Source organism: Streptopelia decaocto (assembly GCF_964273445.1).
Source record: "Streptopelia decaocto genome assembly, chromosome: Z".
NCBI classification, from domain to species: Eukaryota; Metazoa; Chordata; class Aves; order Columbiformes; family Columbidae; genus Streptopelia; species Streptopelia decaocto.
The window spans coordinates 13,292-38,810 of NC_138657.1; the positions used below are offsets into that span (position 1 = coordinate 13,292).

A 25,519-nucleotide genomic window follows, 5' to 3' on the forward strand; every position below is an offset into this window, starting at 1 on the left:
ACTCTGTTCTATGAGAATTTACCAAGTGCTCAGCACTGGAAGCTTAGGGCAATGTGGTTTCCCTCGTGGCCTGGCTCCATTCCAGCATTTCTATTAAGACTAGTAACATTCCAATATGAGGAGCACCTGGCAGGCGGTGAGCTTGCCGCTCCAGCCAAGGAGTGTCACTGCCCAGACAACTAGGCAGCGTTCACACACATCGCTGCAGTGTATGTCAGAAGTGAGAGGTTCAGAGGTCATTAACCCCATTGCCTGTTTGCCCAAGTGCACATGGGCCTGGCTGGGCCACAGTTTATTTACTTCGCAGCACCTCCTACAGCACTGTGGGTTAGACCTGTGACCCAAGCAGTGCTGATAACACACTGTTTGGCTGCTGCTGAGCAGCGTTTGCACAGCTTCAAGGCCTTCTCTGTGTCTCGTTCTGCCGTCCCAGTGAAGAGGTGGGGGGGTGCATAAGTGGTTGTGGGGGAACACAGCCAGGCAGACCACCCCAGCTCCCCAAAAACATATTCCATGCCACATCATGCTGTGCTCAGCAACAAGAAGGGAGAGGAGGGGGTTTCAAGAGGTTGGCCAGCTTTCCTTGGCAACTTTTTGGCCTTAGGTGGGGCTAGCTACCCCTACCCATGGGTGGGGCTAGGCACTTGCCTCTTGCCTTCACATTACTTGCTTTCCTTTCTCTTCTTTCTCTCTCCTTCTGCTTTGGCTTTGCTCAGGAAGTGATTTTCATCTTGACTCAGCATGTTGCTTGCTTTAACTCTCCCCATCTCCTTCCCAAAAGCCAAGCAAGTAGCTTTGTGGAACTTCTGCAGCGTACCAGGGTTAACCCTCAGCACAAAGGTAGCCTGCTTTCTTTCAGTCATTCAGTCTTTGCAAGAGTCACATATGGAAGGACTGCTGTGTTTGCAGTGAAATTACTCAATGGTTTTCATAATGACTGTGTTCATCAGAACACAAGGAGCCATTAATTGGCTGATGCAGAATAGAAGATGACAATCCCTCTATTAGAGACATCTACCAGAAAGTAAAACACCCTCTGTCCTGCCCAGAAGGAACAGCCCTATCCTCTGTCCCTGAAGCATCCTTCGTCATTTTATTCAGCAAAGAGTTGAACCTTACTCTGGTAAATGTAGGTCACTTTATTTTGGGAGAGATTTAATCTCTCTGTGAGCATTCCAAAGGAATAAGATGCTCCACTAGTCTTTCTTTTTTTTGCCTTGTGGCAGAAAGGCAGAAGGCCTGGCCAGGGAATGGCTGAGCACGGCAAAGACGGACCTCAGCTCCCTACCTTAGCAGAGCCAGCCCTGCGTGTCTGCTCTTCAGCGGCTCCGGGACGCCCCACGGGGGCGAGATGGGGCCGCCCTGCGGCTGGAGCGGGACGGTCACGTGCCGCGGGCAGCGCGAGCGCGGCGGGAGGGGCCGCCCAGTCACGGCAGGCCGGGCCCGCGAGGCATGCTGGGAGCTGTAGTCTCCCAAGGGCCGCGAGGAAGGTGACGGCTCATGCGCGGCCGTCTCCGGCGGCTGTCGGGGCAGCGACTTCCCCGGTAGGCTCGGAGGCTGTTTTCCGTCTGTGTCGGGACCGGGCACGATGAAGCCCGTTCCTGTCGGCAGCGGGATGGCTGCACGAACCCTCGCCCCATGGCGGCGTTCACTCGCCAGCGCCCGCTCCGCCTGCCTCCCAGCATGCACGGCGCCTCCCGCCTGTTCCGCTCACCTTGCGCGGTGATTGGCCCCTTGGCCGCCGCGGTCGGGAGATTTGAAAGGTAACGGCTGCGCTGGGAGGCGGGTGCCGAGGCGGTGAGTGCTGTTCGTGGTCCCTCGCTCCCTGCAGCCCCCGGTGCTGGTCAGAGACCTCAGGGCTTCTCGCTCTTCTCCCGGCGGCAGGGTTCCCGGGGAGGCCGGGGACACCCGGCGCCTCTCGCCTCGCCGCCCGGGGGTCCGGACGGGTCCGCAGCGGAGTCAGGCTGCGGGCGGCGTGAGGGCAGCGCCCAGAGCCGCCTCTCGCCTGGGCTGCCACCAAAGCGCTGCTCGCCAAGGGAGAGGGTCGCTGCGGTGTGTCCACTGCGGAGGAAACCGGCGGAGCCGTTATTGTTACTGCTGCAAAGCAGCCGCCCGCTCTGGCTGCCAGGCGGAGGCGGGGCGGCCCTGGAAGCCGCTGTTGTTCGGTCTGACTCCCCTCGTGAATTTGCCGCTGGGCGTGCAGCACTTGGCTGGGAAGGCAGGTCGCCCCACCGCTGGCGCTGCAGCGAATCTGCAAAATTCAGATTCTGCAGGTCTGCTCAGAGTGGAAATGCATGAACACTGGCTATGCTTTCTGCTTGCAGGTGCTGAGAAGAACTGCAGGTCCCTATTCCTCTCAGAATGGCTGTAGGGGACTATGATGAAATTCTCAAGTACTATGAGTTACGTGAAACTATTGGAACAGGTAGGTATAGTCTGTGAATGTGAATGGGTATGTACAATCTGTCTAACATTATAGTATTTCTCAGAGTAAAGATTAGCTGTTATTGTAGCATATATAGGTCATGTTTCATGTGTGTATTTTGGGGGGCATATCTTTGAAAATGTAATTGGAAGTTGGTAGCAGTAGTCATCTTTCCTCTAATGAAGACACTGCACACTGTGCATATTAGATACTCCAGTGTAACTGGGCTTATAGACAAGAAAGTGTGTCATCACACTGCACTTTAAATGTCTCCTTTTTGAATTCTAGGTGGATTTGCAAAGGTAAAACTTGCACGACATCTTCTCACCGGTGAAAAAGTTGCAGTAAAAATCATGGACAAACTTGCTCTAGGGGTAAGCCAAAAGATACTTAAAAGTTGATAACATCCTCTGCTGCTCTTGTGGAGTTCTCAAGAACACAGTGGTTTGACATGTCAAAATAGTGCCTGCTTGTCCTGTTGGCTATTGATGAATGCTGTAGAATCGCATTTTAACAGAAGGCCACCACTTTTGTGCCTCTTATATAGAAGGCAGCATTCTCTGGCTGTAAAATTGAGAAAGTTAAAGATTATTACAGTAGTGCAAACAGAATGCTGATGAGAATATTATCTATTTATGTCTGTCCCTCTGGGTTTTGCTGGCCAGTGTGCCAGAACCGTAGGGGAGTAATGGCAGAGCTGTTGCTGGATTGAATTTGAGAAGTTGAATTGTATACTGTCATATACATTCTGTGAAAGTTAGTGTTGCACAATGCTCTGATGCTTATTGTGATGTACAGGCTGTCAAAGTAATTCGCATTTTCGTAGCTTTTTGTTGTGGTCTCTTAGGATGACTTGCCTCGTGTTAAAATTGAAATTGATGCCATGAAGAACTTGAGTCACCAGCATATTTGCCGGTTGTATCATGTAATAGAGACATCCAAGAAAATATTCATGGTCTTAGAGGTAAGAAGTGGTGTTTCTTGCATGGAAAAGGTTCCAGGTTTTAGCTGTAGTGGCAGATAAGAGTTCAGATGAAACCATGTTAAAAAATTATCTCAATGACCACTGTGTTCAAGATGCTGTAGTTTAAAAACGAAGCTGGTAATATGTTCTCTATTGTCTCTTATAAAATGTGCTCTTTAGAAAAAGTCAAATAACTTTAATTCCTATGTCTCACTTTAGTAATTTTAAAATGGCATCAGCAGGATATTCAGGACCCCAGACCTCCTGTGTGGTTGTCACCTCCTGAGCAATTTATGTCGCCTGTGATGTTAGTATGATGTATCTGTTGCAACATGTCAGGCAAGGGTTGAATTCCTCTGCATGTTTGGTCTGCTGCAGTGCTGGCCTAGGGCATGCTGTGGGGCACTTGGGCACTCCTCTGGTAAAGCAGAAGGAAGGGAAGTGTGTTCTCTAGTTTCTGTCCAGTGCTCTTGTTGTTTAGGTTTCATTACTGTGTTCTAAATGCATTCTCTTTTTCCTGTCTTCATGCAGTACTGTCCTGGAGGAGAGCTGTTTGACTACATAATTTCTAAGGACCGCCTTTCAGAAGAGGAAGCTCGTGTATTTTTTCGTCAGATTGTTTCAGCAATTGCATATGTTCACAGTCAGGGATATGCCCACAGGGATCTCAAACCAGTAAGCCTGAATAGTAGTCAGATTTGCTTAAATAATGATGAACACTGATTTTTATTTCTCCGTTGGAGGTCAGAGTAACTTATACCGTCTCTATTCTCTTGTGCTTAGACCTCTTTGTCCAATACCTTCTGAAACTGTATTATTTCTGCTTGCTACTATGTTTCTCAGTGACTGTATCTGAGGAAAGATCTTCCTCTGAAAGAGAGGCAGAACAATACACTCCAGTTGGGAGTGGAGGGAAGACACGGATCTGACTTTCAATGTTGCTTAGGCATTTTTATTATCCCACTTACTCTGGCTTGTACCTGGAGGGAGTCTTTATGGTGCCAATCTGTTGTGCAAACTGTTCTGTTTTCACGTCCAAAGCAAAATGTGACACTAATACTTTAAACAAGTGATGGCTAGACAGAGTTTTGGGGGAGACACTTGGACTCATTGTGTGGCTTTTCTGTCATTGCAGAGTTTAAGCATAGGTTTAGAGAATGGAAGACTTGAGTCCATTTCTCCTTGAAGAGGTCAGAAATCTGCATTTTCAGAAATGCTGATGTTTCTCAGAAAAGCAAATTCTTAGTGCACAGGCATTTTCTTAGCTCATGAAATCTGTCTCCAAAAAACTTTTCCTCAAACAAAGTGCTACACGTACCTTTTGGAAGGAGTTGCCTTGTGGCTAGAGAGCTGATAGATTCATAGGGTCATGTCATAGCTTGGGTGGGAAGTGAATTCTAGAGGCTTTTGCTTGAACCTCCTGCTCAAAAGCAGTGTCAGACCTGGCTTCCTAGGGCTTTATCCAGTCACATATTTGACTTCTCCCAAGGATGAGGAGGTGCAATTTCTGGGCAGCCTGTTCCACTCTCCACTGTCCCTATGAGGAGAAACACTTTTCCTTATTTCCAGTCTGAACATGTCTTAATGTGTGTTGTCTGCACTAAAAGGCTGCCCTGAGGTGTCCGCTTAGGATTTCTTGTCTACAGGCTGAACAATTGTTTCTCCATCAGCCTCTCCTCACTAAGAGAGTGCTCCAGCCCCCTGAGCAGACCAGTGGCCATCCACTGAGCTTTCCTCAGTTAATGTCTTTCCTGTGCTGGGAGGGCAGAAGCCAGATGCACTGTTCAAGCTGTGCTGAACAGAGAACTTGAGTAACTTACCCCAAACTATGAGCTGTTCTCCCTTCCATACAGTCCATGATGTTGCTGGCCACCTTTTCTGCCAGAGCACACTGTTGCCTCACATGCAGCTTTCTGTCTAGCAAATCCCCACTGCCAGGCCCTTCTCAGCAGATAAGATCTAGTATTCCCCATCTGAAATATGGGATATATTCATTAGCAACCAATCGCAATCTCTAGAGGAGAGCTTTAGCTAAATACTAGCTGCTAATGACAAGAAGAAATAAGGTGAAAGAAAACGTGGTTCCTTGGGTTATGGAAGCATTCATTACTACTTTCTCTTTCACCAGGAAAATCTGCTGATTGATGAGGAGCATAATTTGAAGCTAATAGACTTTGGACTTTGTGCAAAGCCAAAAGTAAGTGTATCAGTTGCTTTCAAAGAGTTGAGCTGAATCAGCTACTGAACACACATAAAAGAATGCATGTGTGACTTCGGAGTGCAACGCTGAGACCCAAAGAACCTCAATTTGAGCTGTTTGCATAGTTGTCATCTGATCTCTAATTACTTGGTGGGGCCTTAACTGTCTGAGATGGTAGTTAACTGTGTGTTATGCCCAGACTGTTAGATCATTTTCTGCTTTTACACTTAATCTTTTATCATAATCTAAGGCAGAGATCACCTTGTATGTATAGCACCTGCTCTCACATATAAAAGCCCATAAGATGTAATTTTTGCATGTATATAGAGATTGTGGATTGATTAAATAGTTTATTCCGGTTATATTTACAAATGGTTGTACTGAGTTGTTTCCTGAGTCTAAAACTGGTTTCTAGGAGCCCTTTCAGTTTGTCGGCTTAACATGTGAGGTGTGTGCTGTTGAGAGACAATTTAATAGGAAGATGATCTTACTGATCCAAAGACAGTTACTTGTCCTTGGATCATTTTACTTAAGTTAGCATCTTGCAGGCAATCAAGACTATTAGACTATCATCTTGGTGGTATAATGTTGTCTTATGCTGGTCTGCTTAGAACAAAGCCCAGGCAAAGTTATAACATGGTGTTAACAAGGAGGAATTTCTAGTGTTTCTTCATCAATTATTCCATTAATATTGGTACAAATAACCAGCTAACCTCATTCCCAGTAGCTCTTGGTTCACTTCCTCCCAAGTTCCGTCTCTCTTTGCAGTCACAAAGTATTCTTATCAGAGGAGCGGCTGCAGAAAAGCCTGTTAGGATAACAGATGAAGGAGCAGCTTGAGATCTGTACGTTTATAGGATGCTCATGGTCTTAGACAATTTTTGCCTAGTGAAGCCCTATATTATATCAAAGCAAAATATAAGGGGAATGTAGATGCACAGCAGAGGAAAATGAAGCCTCTGAGGCTGCTAACATGTTGTTGCTGGAAGACTTAAGCTGTATGAAAGCCAATGCTGCTGTATGAAAGCCAATGCTTCTGTATGATTGGGGTTTTTTTATTACTCTAGGGTGGCCTTGATTACCATCTGAACACATGCTGTGGAAGCCCAGCATATGCAGCACCAGAGCTGATTCAGGGCAAAGCATATATTGGCTCGGAGGTATGTAACACAGTTTTGTATTAGTTTTTTTTTTTTTCACCTGTGTATTTAAAGGTGATGATGTTCAGATATGCTCACTTGGTTTCTCTTCTGAATGCCACTGGATAACATTGCTTCGATAGTTCTCAGAAGTCACAGTGTGGAGTCACACATGGTGCTCTTGGCCACAGATCGTGCAGCTGGCTAGTTTGTCTCTGACGAGTCCTTTGCTATCTCTGTTAGTTGCTCCATATTTTAGTGGCCTACAAAACAGTAACTTGAACTTCTTCCTACTGCACATTTTTTGAAGCAGCAGTTTGTTATTCCCCAACTCTTGTAAATTTTTGTGTACCCTCAGTATCTTGTATGCTTTACCAGGACTGTCTTCGTGTTGAAATTTGTGTATCAAAACTTGCTGTCTTTGTACTGCACAGTGTAGTGAAATTTGAGAGAATAAAAAAGGTGGCATTTATCCAGCTTTGATTCCACGTTGGAAACACTAGGAGCTGCTGTTTGCCTTTGTCATCCAAAATGCTGCAGTCACGATCCCCTCAAACTTCCTAAGTTGCTGTGCTGTTGCAGTCAGTCTTTTTTCTTTTTACATGGCTTTGCATTGCTGTCCCCAACCCTTGGCCTCTAACTCCTGCTTGCTTTTTTTTTTGTTTGTCTTGTTTTCCATGAAGTCCAGTGCTTTTCAAGCCCCTTTTTCTTTACGGTCCAAGTGGGAATTACAGTATGAGGTTGTATGAGCAGGTATACCTTGTCATGCCTATACAGAGAAGAAGCAGTAGGGCTCTGAAGTTGACTGTAACTGTGCTGACAGCTACCGTAGTCTGTAATATGTTACCATATGAAATCCATTGTGTTGAGTTTGATTTCATTTTGCCAGTGAAATCCTTGTAGATTGATAGTAATGCAGCAGTTTGGTGGTCTAAGAAGAGGGTATTGGTGCTCTAGCTTGCTCTAGCTTGACTAAATTGAACATTGAATTTGGGTTCTGTGCTTTCACTTGGAATATAAGAGTTCTGTCCAGAATGAAGGAGCCTACTTTTCATTAGGTGTACGTATGTGAGCTTTGCCAAAGAGGACAGTATTAACTGTCTGTAAGCCATTTTACATAGATCATGGTCATGAACTTCCACTTGCTTTTATTTTTTAGGCAGATATTTGGAGCATGGGAGTACTGCTGTATGCTCTGCTGTGTGGCTTTCTCCCCTTTGATGATGACAATGTCATGGCTGTCTACAGGAAGATAATGGTAGGTATTGATGGTGCTAGAATACAGTAGGAACAGACATTGGTAATCATTATGAGAGGCCTTTGCTTTTCTGATGGCAGAACCTGTTCAGCCATGCCTTGGGCAAAAGGGCATATCTGCTGAATTTTGTTACACTTTGCTACTTTTCCTATAAATATTTTTTGTGGGTTTATTTCCATCCTCAGTCTGTCTTTGCTGTACTCTAGCTCAGTTCTATATGGTAGGAAATTGAGTTTCAGGAGAAGCATGGATTTTTGTTTCTGAGTCTTTATCTGGCTTCTCACTATGTAGTATGGAATAGAATTGAAAACATTTCATTTGATTTACCAAAAATAATGTTCTTAAATGTCAACTATTCTCATGTCTAGGAAAAGCAGGATTTTGCATTTGCTATCATGATTTTGTCCTCCAAAATTAGGAGAAAATGTAAGGCAACCTAATCAAACGAAAAGGTTGAATAAACAGTAAGCAATAGAATTCAGTAGATGGTCCTGTTTCCCTGTAAAATCCTCCTGGGGCGTCTGAACAGCTGCAGTTTCACATCCCACACATAACCCTACCAACCACTTCTAAGCTGCCATAAAATTTTGTTGGTAAAGCTTCCACTAAGTGAGTGGGGTGAGGAGTAGCTGTGTTGGGTAAGGTCTTTGGCTTCTTTTATCTCTTTTTCGCTCCCTCACCCAGAGTCTGATATATCTAAAAAAAAAACCAACCAAACCTAAAACAGGGTGCTCAAGGACCACTCTGGTAGGAGGCAGCAGACAGCCAATCTGCACAGGGAGTGACTTGGAGTGTTTAAGTCAGAGCTCTATAAAGTGCAGGACTGGTTCATCAAACAGCATGGAATTTTAGTCTGGAATTGGGGTGGGCTTGAGCACCTTGACAGAAGATCTGTAGGAACCTCAGTCTGAGTTGTTGAAAAGAACTTGAAAAAAAGGAAGCAGTGGCTAACTGATCCAAGGAGATCAGGTAAAAGTGCTGATACTCAGATGAGTCACTGTTAAAATGTTATGACTGTCCTACTTGCATAATCATAGTGTCTTGAGTTGGAAAGGACAAACAAAATGCAGATTACGTGTGTTACTTGACTTGGGTTTGTTTCAGAGTAAAGCTATGTTACAAAACAGCCTACAAACTATTTATAAATAGCTCATTAGTAGTGTCTGTAAAGATGTAACTTAAATTCTTTAACCTGTGATGTCAAAGCAATACATAGTCTGCTTAGAAATGTTGCATACAAGCCAGGCGTTTTGTTATTGATGCACTTCTTTGTAGAAAGAAAACTACCATGACAAATTGATAGTTATGCTATTTCACAATGACTGGTTACTGTTTTTTATTTATTTTTCTCCATTTTCATTGAGAAGGAAATTATCCTCTATGGTGAATTTGGTTTGTTTTTTGCCTACTGTTGTTGTACCTCAAATCTGAAAGCCATTTTCAATTTTCTTCTTATCAAGAATTATAAAAGTGTCAGTAAATAATATGATAGAAACTTACCTGTTAGATCTGCAACTTTTTTCCTGTCTACAGTGAGTAGAGATCTAAATTCTATCATTAGATGTAACCTAAATGTTGAGGATGATTTATTGTTAGTGTATGAAAAGTAGTGATTTCAATGATTATTCACATTTCAAAGTGTTAATATAATTTGTTGATGCTCCCAACATATTTGCATTTCTAAAACATCAGTATCAAGTTGATAGGAGAAAACAAAGCAATGGGTAAGGAGCAGTTTAGCTGCAAAAGTGGACTGAGCTGGAAATGTCACACAAGCTGAGTGGGTGGAAACCTTAGCTAATAATTCAAACATGGCCTTTTCCTTACTAATACAGCTGAGGTTTAGTACTACCATTAAATTTATCCAAGTGTTTCTTAAAACTTAGTTTGCATGTGCCTGCTGTTCTTCCTTTTTGTCCACAGACATCATCTGAGTAATATAGCAATCCTTTTCAAGCTAGCTGTTCAAGGTTCATTCTAAATTGCCTTCTTTTCTGCAGAGAGGAAAATACAGTATTCCAAAGTGGCTCTCTCCTAGCAGTACACTACTACTTAACCAAATGCTGCAGGTAAAGGCATTGCTTCTGTTCAATAGGTCTATGAATACTATTGCATAGGGCAAAATATTGATACAATGTAAAATTTAAACATTCAGTGTTTAAAGAAGTTTAGTTCTAACAAATTTTTGAAGAAAAACTTAGTATTACCTTCTGCTGAAAATTCTTTGAGAAGAGTGATTTTTGTATAGGAAATATTTAAACTTTGCTTAATGATGAAACAAAGTCTTCAGGCAGCCTACATTTGCTTGTTCTTAATTGTGCTACATGAATAAAAGCTGTTTTATCAACCAAGTTAAACAGGCTGAACATGTGTTTGAGCTACATAATAGGCAATCTAGCCAATGCTAAATATTCCTGGAACTTTTATAGTAACTGTAGGTTCTGTATGTGCTTTTCATAGCTTGTGTGTTTGACCTTCCTTTTGGTGAAGCTATGAGACAGTATCCATTTCCATTTGAGCTTCTAACCTCCCCAAAATTCTGATTAGAAGACAAACTGTTTCTTCATTTATTCTCCATGATTTAAGTATCAGCTTGATTTTTATTGCTTACTAGGTGGACCCAAAGAAGCGAATTACAGTTAAACATCTATTAAGGCACCCTTGGCTCCTGCAAGGTTATTCTGATGCTGTTCAGTGGCAAAGTAAATACCCAGTAAGTACGCCTGTCAGATGGATATTACAGTATCTAATGTAATCTTTCTGGGCTTACTACTGTTCTCACAGCATGAGGGTGTGAAGACATTTCTCCAAAGATGAACTTTGAAGATGGTTCCTTCCTGATTCTTCTTGCTGTCCAAACATTATTACTTTCTCCTGATTTCTCTTGAGGAATTTCAAATGTGTTTTTGTTGTATTCTGCAGCTGGTGCATAATTTGCAAAATAACTGACTTCTCATCAAAATGTGAAAAATTTCTGTGTATGAATGAGCAGTTGTTTCTTCAGGCTGCTTGGTCAATACTTTACTAAAGGTGCAAAATGCAAATGTTCTGAAGAGCATGTTAAACATCATTATGGCTTATCTTGTATCTAGTCCTCACTGAAAATTGATAGTTTGAATAAAAATTTTACCTCATTGAAAGTGTGTTGGAGCCGTGTCTCTGTCATTTTTTACTTGTGTAAGAGACTAAGGTAATATAGAGAGGAAAAAAAATCTAGCTGTCATCCACAAGTTGTGAGAAGTTCCTGAATGTTTGCAGGCCATGCCTGCCTTTGCCCACTGGATGCCACTGTTTCTCTAGATAAAGAAGATCTTTACTGCACTGGCAGCGTCTAGTGCTGACTGGCTCTAGAAAAATGTGCATGTCTAGCAGCTTTGAATATTTAAGCAGAGATGAAAGTGTAGCATTCATTCTAGTAAAAACCTGACTGGCTGCCAGGCTTTCTTATTTGAATTCACAGCTTCTTGCCTAGGAGAGGGCCAGACTGTGAAGTTGCTGAACTTGCATGAGTTTTTCAGTCTGTTCTGTATTTAGGTACAATGCTAACTATTGAAAATACAAGGTCTAAAATCAGGCCACTGGGCTTCACAACAGTGGCACAGTAAGATATGGATTATGAGACTAATTGAAAGCCTTATGCTTCAAATATCTATCCTGTTCTTGCAGCTGGGACATCTGGATGAAGACTGTGTAACGGAGCTTTCTGTGTTTCATAAACAGAGCAGGGAGAGTATATTGGAATTAATATCAGAGGTAAGTAGTGTATATCACTAATTTACGGTAATTAAACATAGTAATGCTGTAAATAAACTTAATTTAAATTTAATAAACTGTTAATAAACAGGCTAATACTCATTTATTCTCAAATATGAAATTTTTAATACTTTAATTTCAGAATTAAGGAGCCATTTCAGAACTCCAGAATTTATCCATAGCTACAGTTCTGCAGTTCTTTTTGTTTTTTTTTTTCTTTTTCTTCCTTAATTGTGCTTGTGGTGTTTCATAAACCTTGTGGTCACTTCCCATCATGGAAAAACCCTTGTGAATCTCCTAAAATCGAAATAGACTTTTAGAAATTTGTAGTTGAGCAACAGATGCCATTTGCTGCATTAACTCTTTGCTTTGAAATGGTTCAATAGCAACAACCAGTTGGATTATAAAATACATTTTTGGGGGGTTACTATTCTTGTTTTTTGAAAAAAGTTAATGTTTAGTCACTTTTGAAGACAAATGACAGACATTGAACTGACTACCTCTAGAAGAATTGTACAAATGTTAGCAATGATATTGCAAGCTGTATAAGAGACTTAAAACATGATGTGTACTCCAGGTTTAACCTGAATCTGAAAATTCTCCCTTGAAGTTGAATTTTTTGCTTCTTTGTACATGGCAGCAGTGACAGAGTTCTTTGCTTTGGAAGAAGTGTTAAGGTTTCCACATAACTTGTAGAAACAGACTTTTAAAATGTGTATGATACTTAAGATGGATTTGTGGAGTTAATGCTACTTGTTCTTCAGTTATAGGTAGTTGTGTGAATAATCTGTCTACAAGGGAAAAGGTCCACATAGGTTTGAGGAATTTTCATTGTAGAAACAGACTTTTAAAATGTGTACGATACTTAAGATGGATTTGTGGAGTTAATGCTACTTGTTCTTCAGTTATAGGTAGTTGTGTGAATAATCTGTCTACAAGGGAAAAGGTCCACATAGGTTTGAGGCATTTTCATAGTACTTCACTGCCTCAGTCTTTAATAGTAAGACCAGTAGAGCTCCAGGCACACAGCCCCCAGCGCCAGAAGACAGGGAGCAGAATGAAGCCCCGTAATCCAAGGGGAAATGGTTGGTGACCTGCTACACCACTTAGACAGATACAAGTCTATGGGGCTGGGTGGGATCCACCCAAGGGTGCTGATGGAGCTGTCGGAGGCGATCACCAAGCCACGTTCAACTATTTATGAGCAGTCCTTGGCTAACTGGGGACATCTCAGTTGACTGGAATTTTGCAAGTGTGACACCCATTTCCAGGAAGGGCTGGAAGGAGAATTCGGGGAATTACAGACCTGTCAGTCTGACCCTGGTGCTGGGGAAGGTCATGGAGCAGATCATCCTGAGTGCCATCACATGGCACATACAGGACAACCAAGCCATCAGGCCCAGTCAACATGGGCTTATGAGAGGCATGTCCTACTTGACCAACCTGATCTCCTTCTACAAGTTCACCCACTTAGTGGATGAGGGAAAGGCTGTGGATATTTGTCTATGTGGACTTTACTAAAGTCATAAGTGGTGTTCCCAGGTCTCAATTTTAGGGTCAGTTCCATTTAATATCTTTATGAAGTATCTGGATGAGGGGATCGAGTGCACCCACAGTAAGTTTGCAAATGACACCAAGTTTGGTGGGAGTGTTGATCTGCTGGAGGGTAGGAAGGCTCTACAGAGGGATATGGACCAGCTGGATTGTTGGGCTGAGGCCAATTGTCTGAGGTTCAACAAGACCAAGTGCTGGGTCCTGCACTTGGGTCACAACAACCCCATGAATGCTGCAGGCTCAGGGAGGAGCAGCTGAAAAGTGCCCGATGGAAAAGGACCTGGGGGTATTGGCAACAGTGGCTGAACATGAGCCAGTGTGTGCCCTTGAATCCTGGGGTCACTTTTGGGCCTCTTATGACAAGAAAGCCCTTGAGGTGCTGGAGTGAGTTCAGAGAAGGGAACAGAGCAGGTGAGGGGCTGGAACACAAGTGTGAGGGGAGTGGCTGAGGGACCTGGGGGATTCAGCTGGAGAACAGGAGCTGAGGGGAGACCTTCTGATCTCTGAACTGCCTGAAAGGAGCTTGGAACCAGGGGAGGTCAGGCTCTGCTCCCCAGGAACAAGCGCCAGGACCAGAGGAAATGGCCTCAAGTTGTGCTAGGGGAGGTTGAGGTTGGTTCTTGGGAACAATTTCTTCCCCAAAGGGCTGTGGGGCATTGGAACAGGCTGCCCAGGGCAGTGGTGGAGTCGCCATCCCTGGAGGGGCTTAAAAGACATAAAGATGAGGTTCACATGGTTTATTGCTAGTGTTGGTTTAACAGTTGGACTTGATGATCTCAAGGATCTCTTTTATGATTCTATGTAGGACTTCTAACCCTTTATAGCTAATTTAAACTAATGGCAATATGCTGCAAACCTGTCAAGCATTGTGCCAATGTTCCTCACACAAGCAGAGCTGCAAAAAGTTTGTGCCACATGTGGGGGAAGAATAAGGGGAGGGTTAAAAAAAAATTGAGACTTTGTTTGAAATATTGGCTAAACTGAGTGAATAGCTTTGCCATTTACTTCAGTAGATAGATTCTGGCTGCAGCTTTAGTTTTCGCTGCAGTGAGCATACTACAACCTAACTTGCAAAGAACAATAACCATAGTCTGTTTCTTGATCTCAAACACATAGTGTGGATAAGCCGAAGTCTGAAACTACACTTAGGTGATCAAACAATAAGGATTCACATCAGTTAGAAGAACTTGTAAAAACGCAGAAGTTTTCAGAAGGCTGAGCTTGCTTTATACTTAAAATGTTTCTAATGAGAAGATTAAAATATTCCTCTCTTTTTTTCCTCCCAGTGGAAATATGACCAAATGTCAGCAACATATCTCTTGCTTCAGTCCAAGAAGGCTCGTGGCAAGCGTGTTCGCTTAAGGGGTCCATCTCTAAGAGGGCATAGCAGTACAAAACAATCAGTAGTCCTAGAGGTAAGTTTTTGAATTCAACAGAACAACAAACTGATTGAAATGCTGCTCTGCATCACCAAAGTTCTGCCCGGGAAAATGGACTGGTGCCCTAAACATGAGTAAGAGAACATGTGTGCAGTCAGGCAAAGTCTTGGTCATTAAATAGTTCAGTCTCCTCATCAGCATGTTTTAGCAAGCTGGGCTGCTTCTAGGAACTGTCATTACCAGAATAACTATCTGGGAGGACATGGCACCTTATGAGTACTGCAGTGTATCTCCCCTAGGCTACTCATGGAAATGGACTAAAATTGCCCATTTTCTGGCCTATGTGACCATTCCAGTTTTTCCTCTGTGATACCTACCTTCTTACTGCACTCTTTCACAATAGTCTCTGAATATTTTTGTACCTTACTAGTTGCATTTAGCATAGCTTAGTAAGTGAATTCTTCTAAAGCATCCTGGCATGTCATCTGGGCAGCCTACTTTGAGATGACATGGACATTTTCTGAGCTGATGGTCAAAGTGGAGAGACCCATTCCTTCCTCATCTGTTTCCCTTTGAAATGCAATCCCAGACAGAATTCTGTTTGAGTAAAGGAAAGACGTTGCTGATGTTTTCCTGATGAACTGGATTCTTGAGTAGTTTTGTATATTTTATGGTAATTTCTGTGTTTCCTGTAATTTCTAGGGCACTTCAGAACTTGTCCAAAGTTGCTAAACTGCTTGAAATATCATATATAATTTGCAGCTATGTGTGATGTTGGTGATACTCTTGTATATTGGACAAATTCAAAAACATTCAGTAAAATTGCAGACTTCCTATTAGACCTGCCCCCTTAAACTATAGACAATTATGTAAAATTGTCAACTAGCCATCTGAATGTGCTCTTCTCTGCATAGAGACAAGCATTCTGAATAAATACTTTCTTAAACATCTGATTCAGTTGCATGTAAATAATTTCAGTTCACTTATAAAGGGCTTTGAAATGCAGATGAGAATTCCAGAGTTACCAGTGCTGCATAACAGGTCATGAATCGTAAGTGTTGCTGAATATGCATAATGTGATTTCTGTGATCATGGGGCCTTATTCTTCTACACTCGGGTGATTTTAAGGTGAGGGTTCTCCAGGTTTAATAGTTCTGATGCTGTCAAGTTGTTATAGTTCATCTCTAGTGGTGCCTGAGGTAAATGGATCTGGCTAATGTTACTTTCTAACTCATGCATTATACCTTCACAGTTGATTGTGAAAACCATGCCTACACAACACAACAATCAATTAGTCCTTCTACAGTGCTCAGGACACATTTAACTTGTCTGCATGTAGATACTGTGAGTGAATATCAACTGAATTTGCTGAAATATACCTAACTAGCAAAGTTCTCTGGCTAGATCTTGTCCAATGTGAAGACAACCAAGCAGACAGAACCTTTAACTTAGCCAGTTTCTGAATTGGGTGGCATAAGCTTGTACATAATACTGCCTTATTTGAAGGAGTTTGATGTAGGAGGATGTTCAAAAAAATTCACCATGGCATGAATTTTGTATGAAACACAGTAGCCAAGGAATCCCATTCAAGCATTCATACTGTAACGGAACGTGATTTCATGTACAATAGTGGGCTGTTAGCTTGTCAGCTCTAGCTAGCAGCCCTCTGGTAAGGGCATTTTAGTAAGTCATCATAGTTGGTCTGCTTGCATGTATTGGGAAGCTCTCTTTCTATTACAGTAGTAATGACAGATCTGATCATTGCAATGTACTTGATCATAGGCCAAGAGAAACTTACCTGTTGTAAGAATACAGCTTCCTAAAATGGTATCTATTCCAGCTGAGGACACAATTTAAAATAAATGCATGCAATTTCACTGAAGTGGTATGAAAAAAGTCCTTGGGAGGAGTTTTCTGAAAATAAGAGAAGGTGTTAGAAACTAAGGATACTGTATGTGGCATGAATCATGAAGGTTCGCAATCTTGGCTGAAGTTGTGAATCCTGTGATTTCAGAAATGACAACTTTTTGAAGGCTAGCAATTCCATGAAGGCTTCTGAATGCTAGTCCAAGTACTATTGCAAATTCCATAATCATATGTTTTGCATATGATGTGGTTACATTTATCCAGCCCCCTTTACTGCGTTATTTTCCTTGGTTCTTTCCAGCTTATTATTTAGCTTCTGGTAACAAGAGCTTGTGGTCCAAGTCTTGAAATCAAAGGCAGGTATTTTTTCTGAGTTGGTTCTTCTCTTCTTGACATAGGTTATGAAAGATGACTTGGTAATGGTGCTTTGAGAAAAATTTCTCTTCTGCTTTCAATACAAATGACAAATCACAATGACAATATTAAAGTCATATTATAAAATGTAGGTCATCAGTGTGGGAACTTCCATTAGCTGTTAACCATAATTAGGAACTTGGAAAGAAGTAAGATTTAGATTGCAGTGACATTTTTCTGATTAAATCTTCCTTGTGAAGTGCACAAAGTGCAGTAGCATCATCTCAGTTGAATCTTCCTTTTCAGTCTGAAAAAGCTATGACATATGAAGATGTGTCTGACTGCAGTGAAGTGCCGCATGCATTTGGATCCATGGAATTTTCTGAAACAGCTTCACTCTCTGAAGAATCTCCGTTAGAAGAATTTATTCTGAATAGTCACAGAACAAAGCAGGTGTTTGAAGAATCAATACCAGTTCCTTTAAAAAAATACTATTCTGAAGTTTTAAAAATCTTATTTTCATTATACATAAATCTTATTACATATTTAAACATTTGGTGGACCCTGGCCAAGGGAAGTTACAAACTGAGTACAGAAATGTTTTAAATATATAGCTGAACATAAATAGTGGCTTCCTGTAGCACAATTCATTTGATGAGAACTTGAGCTTTGACATTTGATTTACATAAAAACAGCATATAGGGAATGAGTAAATGAGGCAGTGAGGATTTTAAAACTGATGGGAAAACCGTAAGGTAGAGCAGAAAAGGTCTTGGAGCTAGGCTAGAGCTGGACAAGTCTTTGAAGAAGTTCATCCTGTTTGTATTGGACAAGAAAGTGCAAAAAGGCATTTTCTCTTGCTTATTCTCCCAAATAGCAAGCAACAGGATGATAGGAAATGGCCTCAAGTTGCACCAGGGGAGGTTCAGATTGGATATTAGGGAAAATTTCTTCCCAGAAAGGGCTGTTGGGCATTGGAACAGGCTGTCCAGGGCAGTGGTGGAGTCACCGTCCCTGGAGGGGTTGAACAGATGGAGATGAGGTTTTCAGGGACATGGGTAGTGCTTGAGTTAGGATATGGTTGGACTATGATCTTGAGGATATCTTCCAACCTAAATGACTCTAGAATTAAAACTATACAATCAAACAATTTAAAATTCTTAGATGTGTGCAGATGAGCTGGTGGGGAATAGTCCTAGATGTGCAAATTGAAAAATTTGGAAAATCAAATAAATGGCAAATTACTTGAGATGTTTATTAAGAGGTTATAGAAGAAATCAGAAGGATTAAAGAGTTTTTAACTGTTTTGCTGAATAGGCAAGGATTATATGGTATTTTGAAGCTGCCTTGATTTTTAGAATTTACTTGTTTATAACATTCCTGAATGTGATAAGAATACAGCAAAGGATGCATTTTTTTTTTTTTCTTTTGTTACATCTCTCGTAGCATTCGAGGCATGATGCTCAACTAGATGCTACGGAATTCACACTGTCAACTCCAGTGACAAGAAAAGTGGCATCAAAGAAGCACGAAAACAAAGAGAATGCTGGTACAGAATCAGCTTTAAGAAATGAAATGCCCTTTGCGCTTCCTGCTCCAAAGACTCCTTTTGCAAAGAGTCAGATGGAGACACAAGTACAAACCATACCTGTTCAGGCACCTGCCATCAAAGGTATGTTGAATATAACTAACGAAAACTTTAAATATATGTGTTACTTAGGAATTATTGTAAATTCAAATATGGACAAAATAGTTGTGTAATCAACACACCTGATTCTGGAAGACTTTACTTTTTTTGCTATGTTCACCAGCTTGGTTCTTCTAGTATATATAGTAAAGTGCTGCAAGAGATTTGACCACACATCAGGCCATGTTACTTGTATATTAATTACAGAAGTTGTTGCTCCTTACAGTATCAAACATGCATACATTTTGACACACTGTCACAGAGCCAAGTGCCACTTTCATAAAACTTGCATCTGGTTCCACTTGTCCATGAAGGCTGAGAACACAATTTCATCTACCGGCTGTTTTTGCCTTGAGTGAATATAAAGGTATACTTTCAGTCAAGTTTGCTTTTATCGCTTCTTCTAAGAGAGATCCAACTGGATTTCTCATGGTAGCATATCAGCGTTTTCACAGTAACAGTCCAGTATGGCAGTGAAAATGCTTCTGTTAACAATGTATAAATCTTACAGTTATGTGATAAACCACAGAAATCTGTCTAAATTATGGCAGCTTTTCCAGATTACCAGAATTTTCTGTCCTCAGCCTGACCAGTCTGTTATGAAAAATGATGGATCCTGTATGTATATTAATACTGTATGTATATTAATATTCCCTTCATCCATTAACATAAAAGCTCTGGTGTTCATACTGTAAATGCTAACTCTGTCCTTCAAATGCCAAAGACCTCTTATAGCAGGAGACTCTTAGATGCTAGGGAACATTGTTCAGAAACAGCACGTCTTTGCAGGCTCATTCAAGTTATAAAGGATCTTGGACACACTGCCGTTTAATCCCATATTTTGTGAAGGACTTCACAGAATCACAGAGTGGTTTGAATTCGAAGGGAGCTCTGTGGATACCGCAGTCCAGCCCTGCTCATGCAGGGTTACCAGAGCAGATCATACAGGTCGGTCCAGGCAGGTTTGAATGTCTCAGAGAAGGAGACTCCACACCTGCTCTGGGCAGCCCGATCCAGGCTCTGGCACCTCCCAGCAAAGAAGTTTCTGCTCATGTTCAGATGGACCCTCCTGTGTTTCAGCCTGTGACTCTTGCCCCTCACCCTGGCATTGGGCACCACTGAACAGAGTCTGCTCCATCTTCTGACACGCACCCTGAGATATTGATCCCATTGATCACATCCCTTTCAGCTTCTCCTCTTCAGCTGAACAGCCCCAGCTCTCTCAGTCTCTCCTCATCACAGAGATGCTCCAGACCCCTCAGCATCTTTGTGTCTCTGTGCTGGACTCTCTCCAGTAATTCCTTGTCCTTCTTGAACTGGGGACCCCAAAACTGGATCCAGTAACTCCAGATGGGGCCTCACCAGGACAGAGCAGACGGAGAGGAACAACTTCCCTCAACCTGCTGGTCACACTTTTCATAATGCATCCCAGGCACCACTGGCCTCTTGGCCACAGGGGCACATCAATGGCTTATGCTCAACCTGTTGTCCATCAGAACTGCCAGGTCCTTCTCTGCAGAGCTGCTTTCCAGCAGGTCAACCCCAACCTGTACTGATGCCTGGAGTTGTTCCTCCCCAGGTGCAGTACCCTACACTTGCCTTTGCTGAATTTTGTTAGGTTCATTATGTTTCATTTAAGGACGTGGACTACAAAGACTGATTGTTTGAGTTTGATTTTTGTCTGAAGATTGTATGAGGTAACAAGTGAAATTTGACTTCATAGAAAATTTAAAAAGCAGAAGTAGGTAGTCTTTCTGAAATGCATAACAGAGAAACACCGTTTCAGCTCATTTTGATTATATATTTCTGAGGATTAAACAATTAAAAGCTAATTCTTTGTTTCATTGAAAGATCTTTGATTCAGGAAAGGTAGTAGTAATACCTTCTTAGATACAGAAAAATGGGAGTATGCATTGCAAATTTCAAGATCATCATTGTCTGAGGCCAGGTGCAATTCTGTACAGAACTGAAACTTCCAAATTTGGATTCAATTGTAACAACTAATTTGCTGACTGTTTCACTTGGTGTTTGCTTCTGCACATTTCAAAAACCTTGCTCTGCAGAACTCTGTCAATGTGTGGGTAACAGAACTTTTTAGGCTGTTATGTAGTGTGTGTTGTTAAACGTGCCTATACAAACACACCCTCTATGTAAGGGAAATGGTTTGCTGAAGAATGCAACTATTCGACACAGTGAATTTCTCAGTATTTATTCTGGGATAAGTGGAAGAGTAAGAAAGCAATTCTAATCCTCTTCCTTTCCAAATTTCTAATACTGAACTGCATTGGTTGGTCTAAGGCTTGACTTGTAGAGCTCTGGGGAACTCAGTCACAGTTTTTATTTGTAGAGTAGGGGTAATATTGTTATTATATTAAAAACATATTTTATCATTTTGAATATACAGATCTCAGATAGAAAAGGGGTCTGGTTTGAAAAATAAATAATGAGAAATCCTTGCTGAGAATTTTTTTTTTTTAATTGCAAAAACATACTTGCTTTGGCTTGGATGCATCTTTCAGAGACCCAGTTCACTACAGTCACCCCAATTAAGAAACCCACAGACCCAACAAACACAGATGAATTGACACCAGCTGAGGTTCTTCCTGAAAGAAGGTAAATGTCTAGTAATTTATGTACAATTCTGATTTAGAGCAGCACTACTTTAATCCATGTACTGCCTAGGAAGCCTTTTTATAACAACAAGCTATTATTTCCGTTAGCTTGGTATGAACCTTCCTAAAGCTTCTTTCTACATTGACTAGAAAGCACTGAAGGCAAAGACGTTTTAAAACTATGTAACTCAACTACCTTTGGAATATATTGCTGTTTTCCATAATGTAAATTCCTTCTTATTCCAGTTCTCCAAAGGGCTGCAGTTTCTGTATAAATCTCTGGCTTCAAATTTCAAGTGATTTTCAAACATAAACTCTCATAATATACTGTACTTGCTTTGGTTTTCTTTATTCTGTTGGATCTGGTAATATTTTAGTGACATATCTGAAATAACCAATTTCTAAACACTGAGGAAAAATTACTGATTAATTTGTTTATGTAACAGGTGTAATTCAGTGGAATTAGATCTCAACCTAACTCATGTGGATAGCAGCCAAAAGAAGAGAAAAGCCAAAATATTTGGAAGTCTTGAAAGAGGCTTAGATAAAGTGATCACAATGCTTACTCCAAGCAAAAAGAAACGATCTGCTAGAGATTGTCCAAGGAAACTTAAGGTATGGTTGCTGGACAAATCCTACATGAAAAGTGTAATTACTGAAAGCATCCAAGACCTTTAGAAATGGTCTTGTGAAACTTCTGTGATCTGATTTGCCTGCATTCCACAGTAAAGTGCAGTTGCTCTTAACAGGGATGCGTTAACGTGATTATGTCCCACTTGGTGCCAAGTGATGTTGTGTTAGTTGGCTCAGGCAAGTTACCAGCAGATCAAGGGAGGAGTCTGGCCATTGCTTTTTATTACTTATCCTAACTGAAAATTTTTTACTCATGTTATTCGTATAGAGATATTGCTAGCTTTTGCACTGAAAAAAATATTTAATTTTGATAACATTTCTGTCTTAGGTTTCTGTAGTTTCACTAGTGATATATCTGTTCCAAGACAGTCTTTGCATATCAAGAGAAGCAGAGATTAGACTGGAAGCCTAAATAACTACACCTTGTGAAAGAATTTCTGACACATTTTTTGGTTTTTAAAGTTTTGATGTCACTGTACCTGAGCCAGTTGGCTACTTATTCTTCTTTAAGTAACCATAGAAAAAGCAGTTCCTCAGATAGTGCATTGCACAGAGCACTTTAAAATGGCATGAATAATTTTTACGTACCAAAGCTGACTCATGAGGTTAGTAATAGTTTTGTAGAATACACACCAAATGGCATTGGCATAATACTAGTGTAGCGAACAGAATTTTATACACCGCTCAAAAGCAACTAACATAATTCAAAAGTTCTACAAGGAGGAATTTATACTTGCATCTGTAGATGACATGTTTGAAAAACATTATTAACATGAAGGTGGCAAGGCTGTTTTGGAGGCATAAACAGTTCCACAGAAATAAGTTATGTGTACCTTCAACTGCCTGGCTCCTGGAGCTGCAGCTGTTGGGACACCTACTATATATTAAGAGCCATGCAAAGGATCATTTTGTGTGTAGTAGCCTGTGTAAATGGAATTCAGCTACTGTATTCCAGCTGAAGGCTTTTCTAAGAGGTAGTTGTCAGGCACAAGCTGGCAATCTTACCGGTTCAGGACACATATTGGGCTATAAACCTGACCAGCTCATCAAACAGGATTGTGCAGTCCAGATTGTGCAAATAATTCGGGAACCTGAGCAATTGTAAACAAAAGCTAGATCTTCTGTGTCTAAAATATTTTATCATTCTGCATTGGTTTCCCTTGACAATAGTATATGCAAAATTACTGATGCATGTCTAGGGACATTGGAGTACAATAGAGGAAGACAGAATTTTATTTCAGTGTTACAGAAGTTATGGTTGGGAGTTGTATACATTTTAGGCTGAATGCAAACTGTAAGAACCAGAGACTTTTACTCTGAGTTTTCATCTTCAACCTATGTTCATTTCTGAAGCTATTTTATGATCTTGTCTTCTTATCTACTTCTGTGACTTCAGATTAGATAGAGCATTTGCAGCATGTTACAGCTGGCATAGAATTTATTTCATTACATATGGGTGTCTTAAAGTTGTTCAATAAGTCACTTATTGGACAAGTCTGCTGAATGAAGTATTAGATGCATTATAAAAACCCCTATAACAGTAAACTTATGAGTAGAAAGTTACCCTTTTTAAAATTTTTAATATGGTGGTGCTTTAGTCCTAAAAAAGCTGCATGGCGCCATCACTGTTGGTTGATATTAGAGGTGCTCGGTCTCAGCCAGACAAGATGCTGTCCTGGTGGTGTGGTGTGCAGGAGGCCATGTGGCCATCCTCTATGGTCTTCCCAGAATTGCCTCTGGCTACATTCGAGACTTTTAACAGCCTCTGTGCTGCCCTGGCTCATCACTGCTAATTTGGATTTTCTGATGGATTATAGTTCATATGTGCTTCGATATTAATTGTCCAGCAGTTGTCGTTCAGTGTTCCTGTCGCTACTACAATGTCTTAATTGTGACAATTTTGGGAAGTTGAAGCATTTATCACTATGGCTAGCTGTTCAAAAACTTTCTTTATGGAAACTTTTCATAATGTCTTCAGTTTTAGTAGATTTTTTTTTGTTCCTTGACTCTGTTTTGGTTTTTGGTTTTTTGTTGTTTTGTTTTGTTTTGTTTTGTTTTTTTTAAATGAACTGTCTACTTTTAGGCACACTGTAATGTTACCACCACTCAGCTACAAAATCCAGACCAGATGTTGAATGAAATAATCACCATTCTTTCGAAGAAGCATGTGGAATATGTTCAGAAGGGGTAAGTGTAAAATATGGTTATTTCAACTTGTATTTGTCTAAATAAAGTGAATAAAGTTGATCAAGTGAAGTATTTAAACTTGCTTTCTCAGCCCCACATTGTAAAATACAATAGTTTTATAGAAAGTGTACAGAACACTAAATGAATGTGTGCAATAAAACTTGTCTACCCAATGCAAAACAGTGTTATTCGAGCTCTAATAGAGCTCTCTGACTGACAGATATCAACCAATAACAGTGAGGTCGCTCTTAGAGATCTGATGTGAATTTCGACTGTCTCTTGTGAAATTGCAAATACAAAAGGTTAGTTAGGGTACAGCCATATGACCAGATCAGGCAAATTTGGGAGATAATGTGGATACCTTTTAACCCTTGTTCTTGGCAGTTAAAAGACACTAGCATCTAGCCAAGAGATCAGCATTTTAAAAGCTGCACAAAATACACACACTTTTGTATGGCTTATTTTAATTTGTAGGATTTACTAACTTATACTAAGGTACCAAGAGTAGGATTGATTCCTAGTTCTGATCAAAGCTTAATGTCTTTTTCCTAACTTCCTAATTCATGAAAGAAATGTTGTGCTCACTTATGAATATGCATTTTCTAAAGTTCTTGAATATTTAAATGATAAGCATAACTACTGTGCATTTCCAAGAGCAAAATCTGGAAGGATACTGAATTGCGCAGCAGCACCTTCTCCCAGTATAATGATTTAAACTTCACATTCTGTCTTTCCACTTTTCACACCAGCTGAGCTGTAACCGGCCTCTCAGAAACAAGGTGTCCACAGATGGGAGGGTGGTCTTGTCTAGGAACAATAGGAACATCTCCATCCTTCCAGCTCTGCACTCTGAGAATGTGGGTCTGGGGTTAGCAGTGGTTCCTGTGGCTGGATAGAACATTGGTGCTACATATTAGTACTTGGGCATAACAATAGTGTTCCGGGACTAATGTACTCAAAGCTCTCAGTTCACTAAATTCTTTGTTATTTCCCAGTATTCACAATAGCAATTAGATAATTTTTATGAAGTGCTTTTATTAATTCGTAATTGCATTCCAAAGCAAATATTAAACAGTTCAATGATTATTCCCTTTTTCCTTTGTTTTGTACAGTTACACCCTGAAATGTCAAACACGGTCAGATTTTGGCAAAGTAACTATGGAGTTTGAGTTAGAAGTGTGTCAACTTGGTAAACCTGAAGTAGTGGGTATCAGGCGGCAACGGCTTAAAGGTGATGCATGGGTCTACAAGAGACTGATGGAAGACATCTTATCTAGCTGCCAAGTGTGACTGGCTGATGCATGTGCTGAGAAAGCAGCAGGTTTGTATTGAGGCTTTCATTGTAATGTTTTAGAAAAGTCTTTTCAGAAAAGTAATTCTTTGTCACATTCACAGCTGTATTTGAAAAAATCTAGTCTTTCTTGGATTTTTGACTGTCCCTCTTTGTACATATGCCTTCTGTATGTTTCCTTTAATATCAATTTTTAAATAAATGTTCTTCAACATCA

At 40.9% G+C, this 25,519-nt stretch overlaps 1 protein-coding gene across 4 annotated transcripts; it reads left to right on the forward strand.

Moving 5' to 3' along the window:
* Window positions 1-1,730: 1,730 nt before the first annotated feature.
* On the forward strand, window positions 1,731-25,519 carry MELK (maternal embryonic leucine zipper kinase). 4 transcript variants are annotated; one of them, XM_082075792.1, is made up of 18 exons: window positions 1,731-1,797; window positions 2,325-2,425; window positions 2,714-2,799; window positions 3,273-3,389; window positions 3,921-4,064; window positions 5,518-5,586; window positions 6,657-6,749; window positions 7,888-7,986; window positions 9,987-10,055; window positions 10,601-10,699; window positions 11,653-11,739; window positions 14,580-14,708; window positions 17,199-17,345; window positions 18,339-18,564; window positions 21,099-21,192; window positions 21,638-21,806; window positions 23,908-24,011; window positions 25,124-25,519. In XM_082075792.1, exons 2-18 carry the CDS (start codon window positions 2,362-2,364, stop codon window positions 25,299-25,301), a joined length of 1,974 nt encoding a protein of 657 aa, XP_081931918.1. In that variant the 5' UTR covers window positions 1,731-1,797; window positions 2,325-2,361; the 3' UTR covers window positions 25,302-25,519. The 4 variants fall into 4 exon arrangements, with proteins under 4 accessions (XP_081931918.1, XP_081931920.1, XP_081931919.1 ...); XM_082075794.1 differs by lacking the exon at window positions 17,199-17,345; XM_082075793.1 differs by lacking the exon at window positions 9,987-10,055.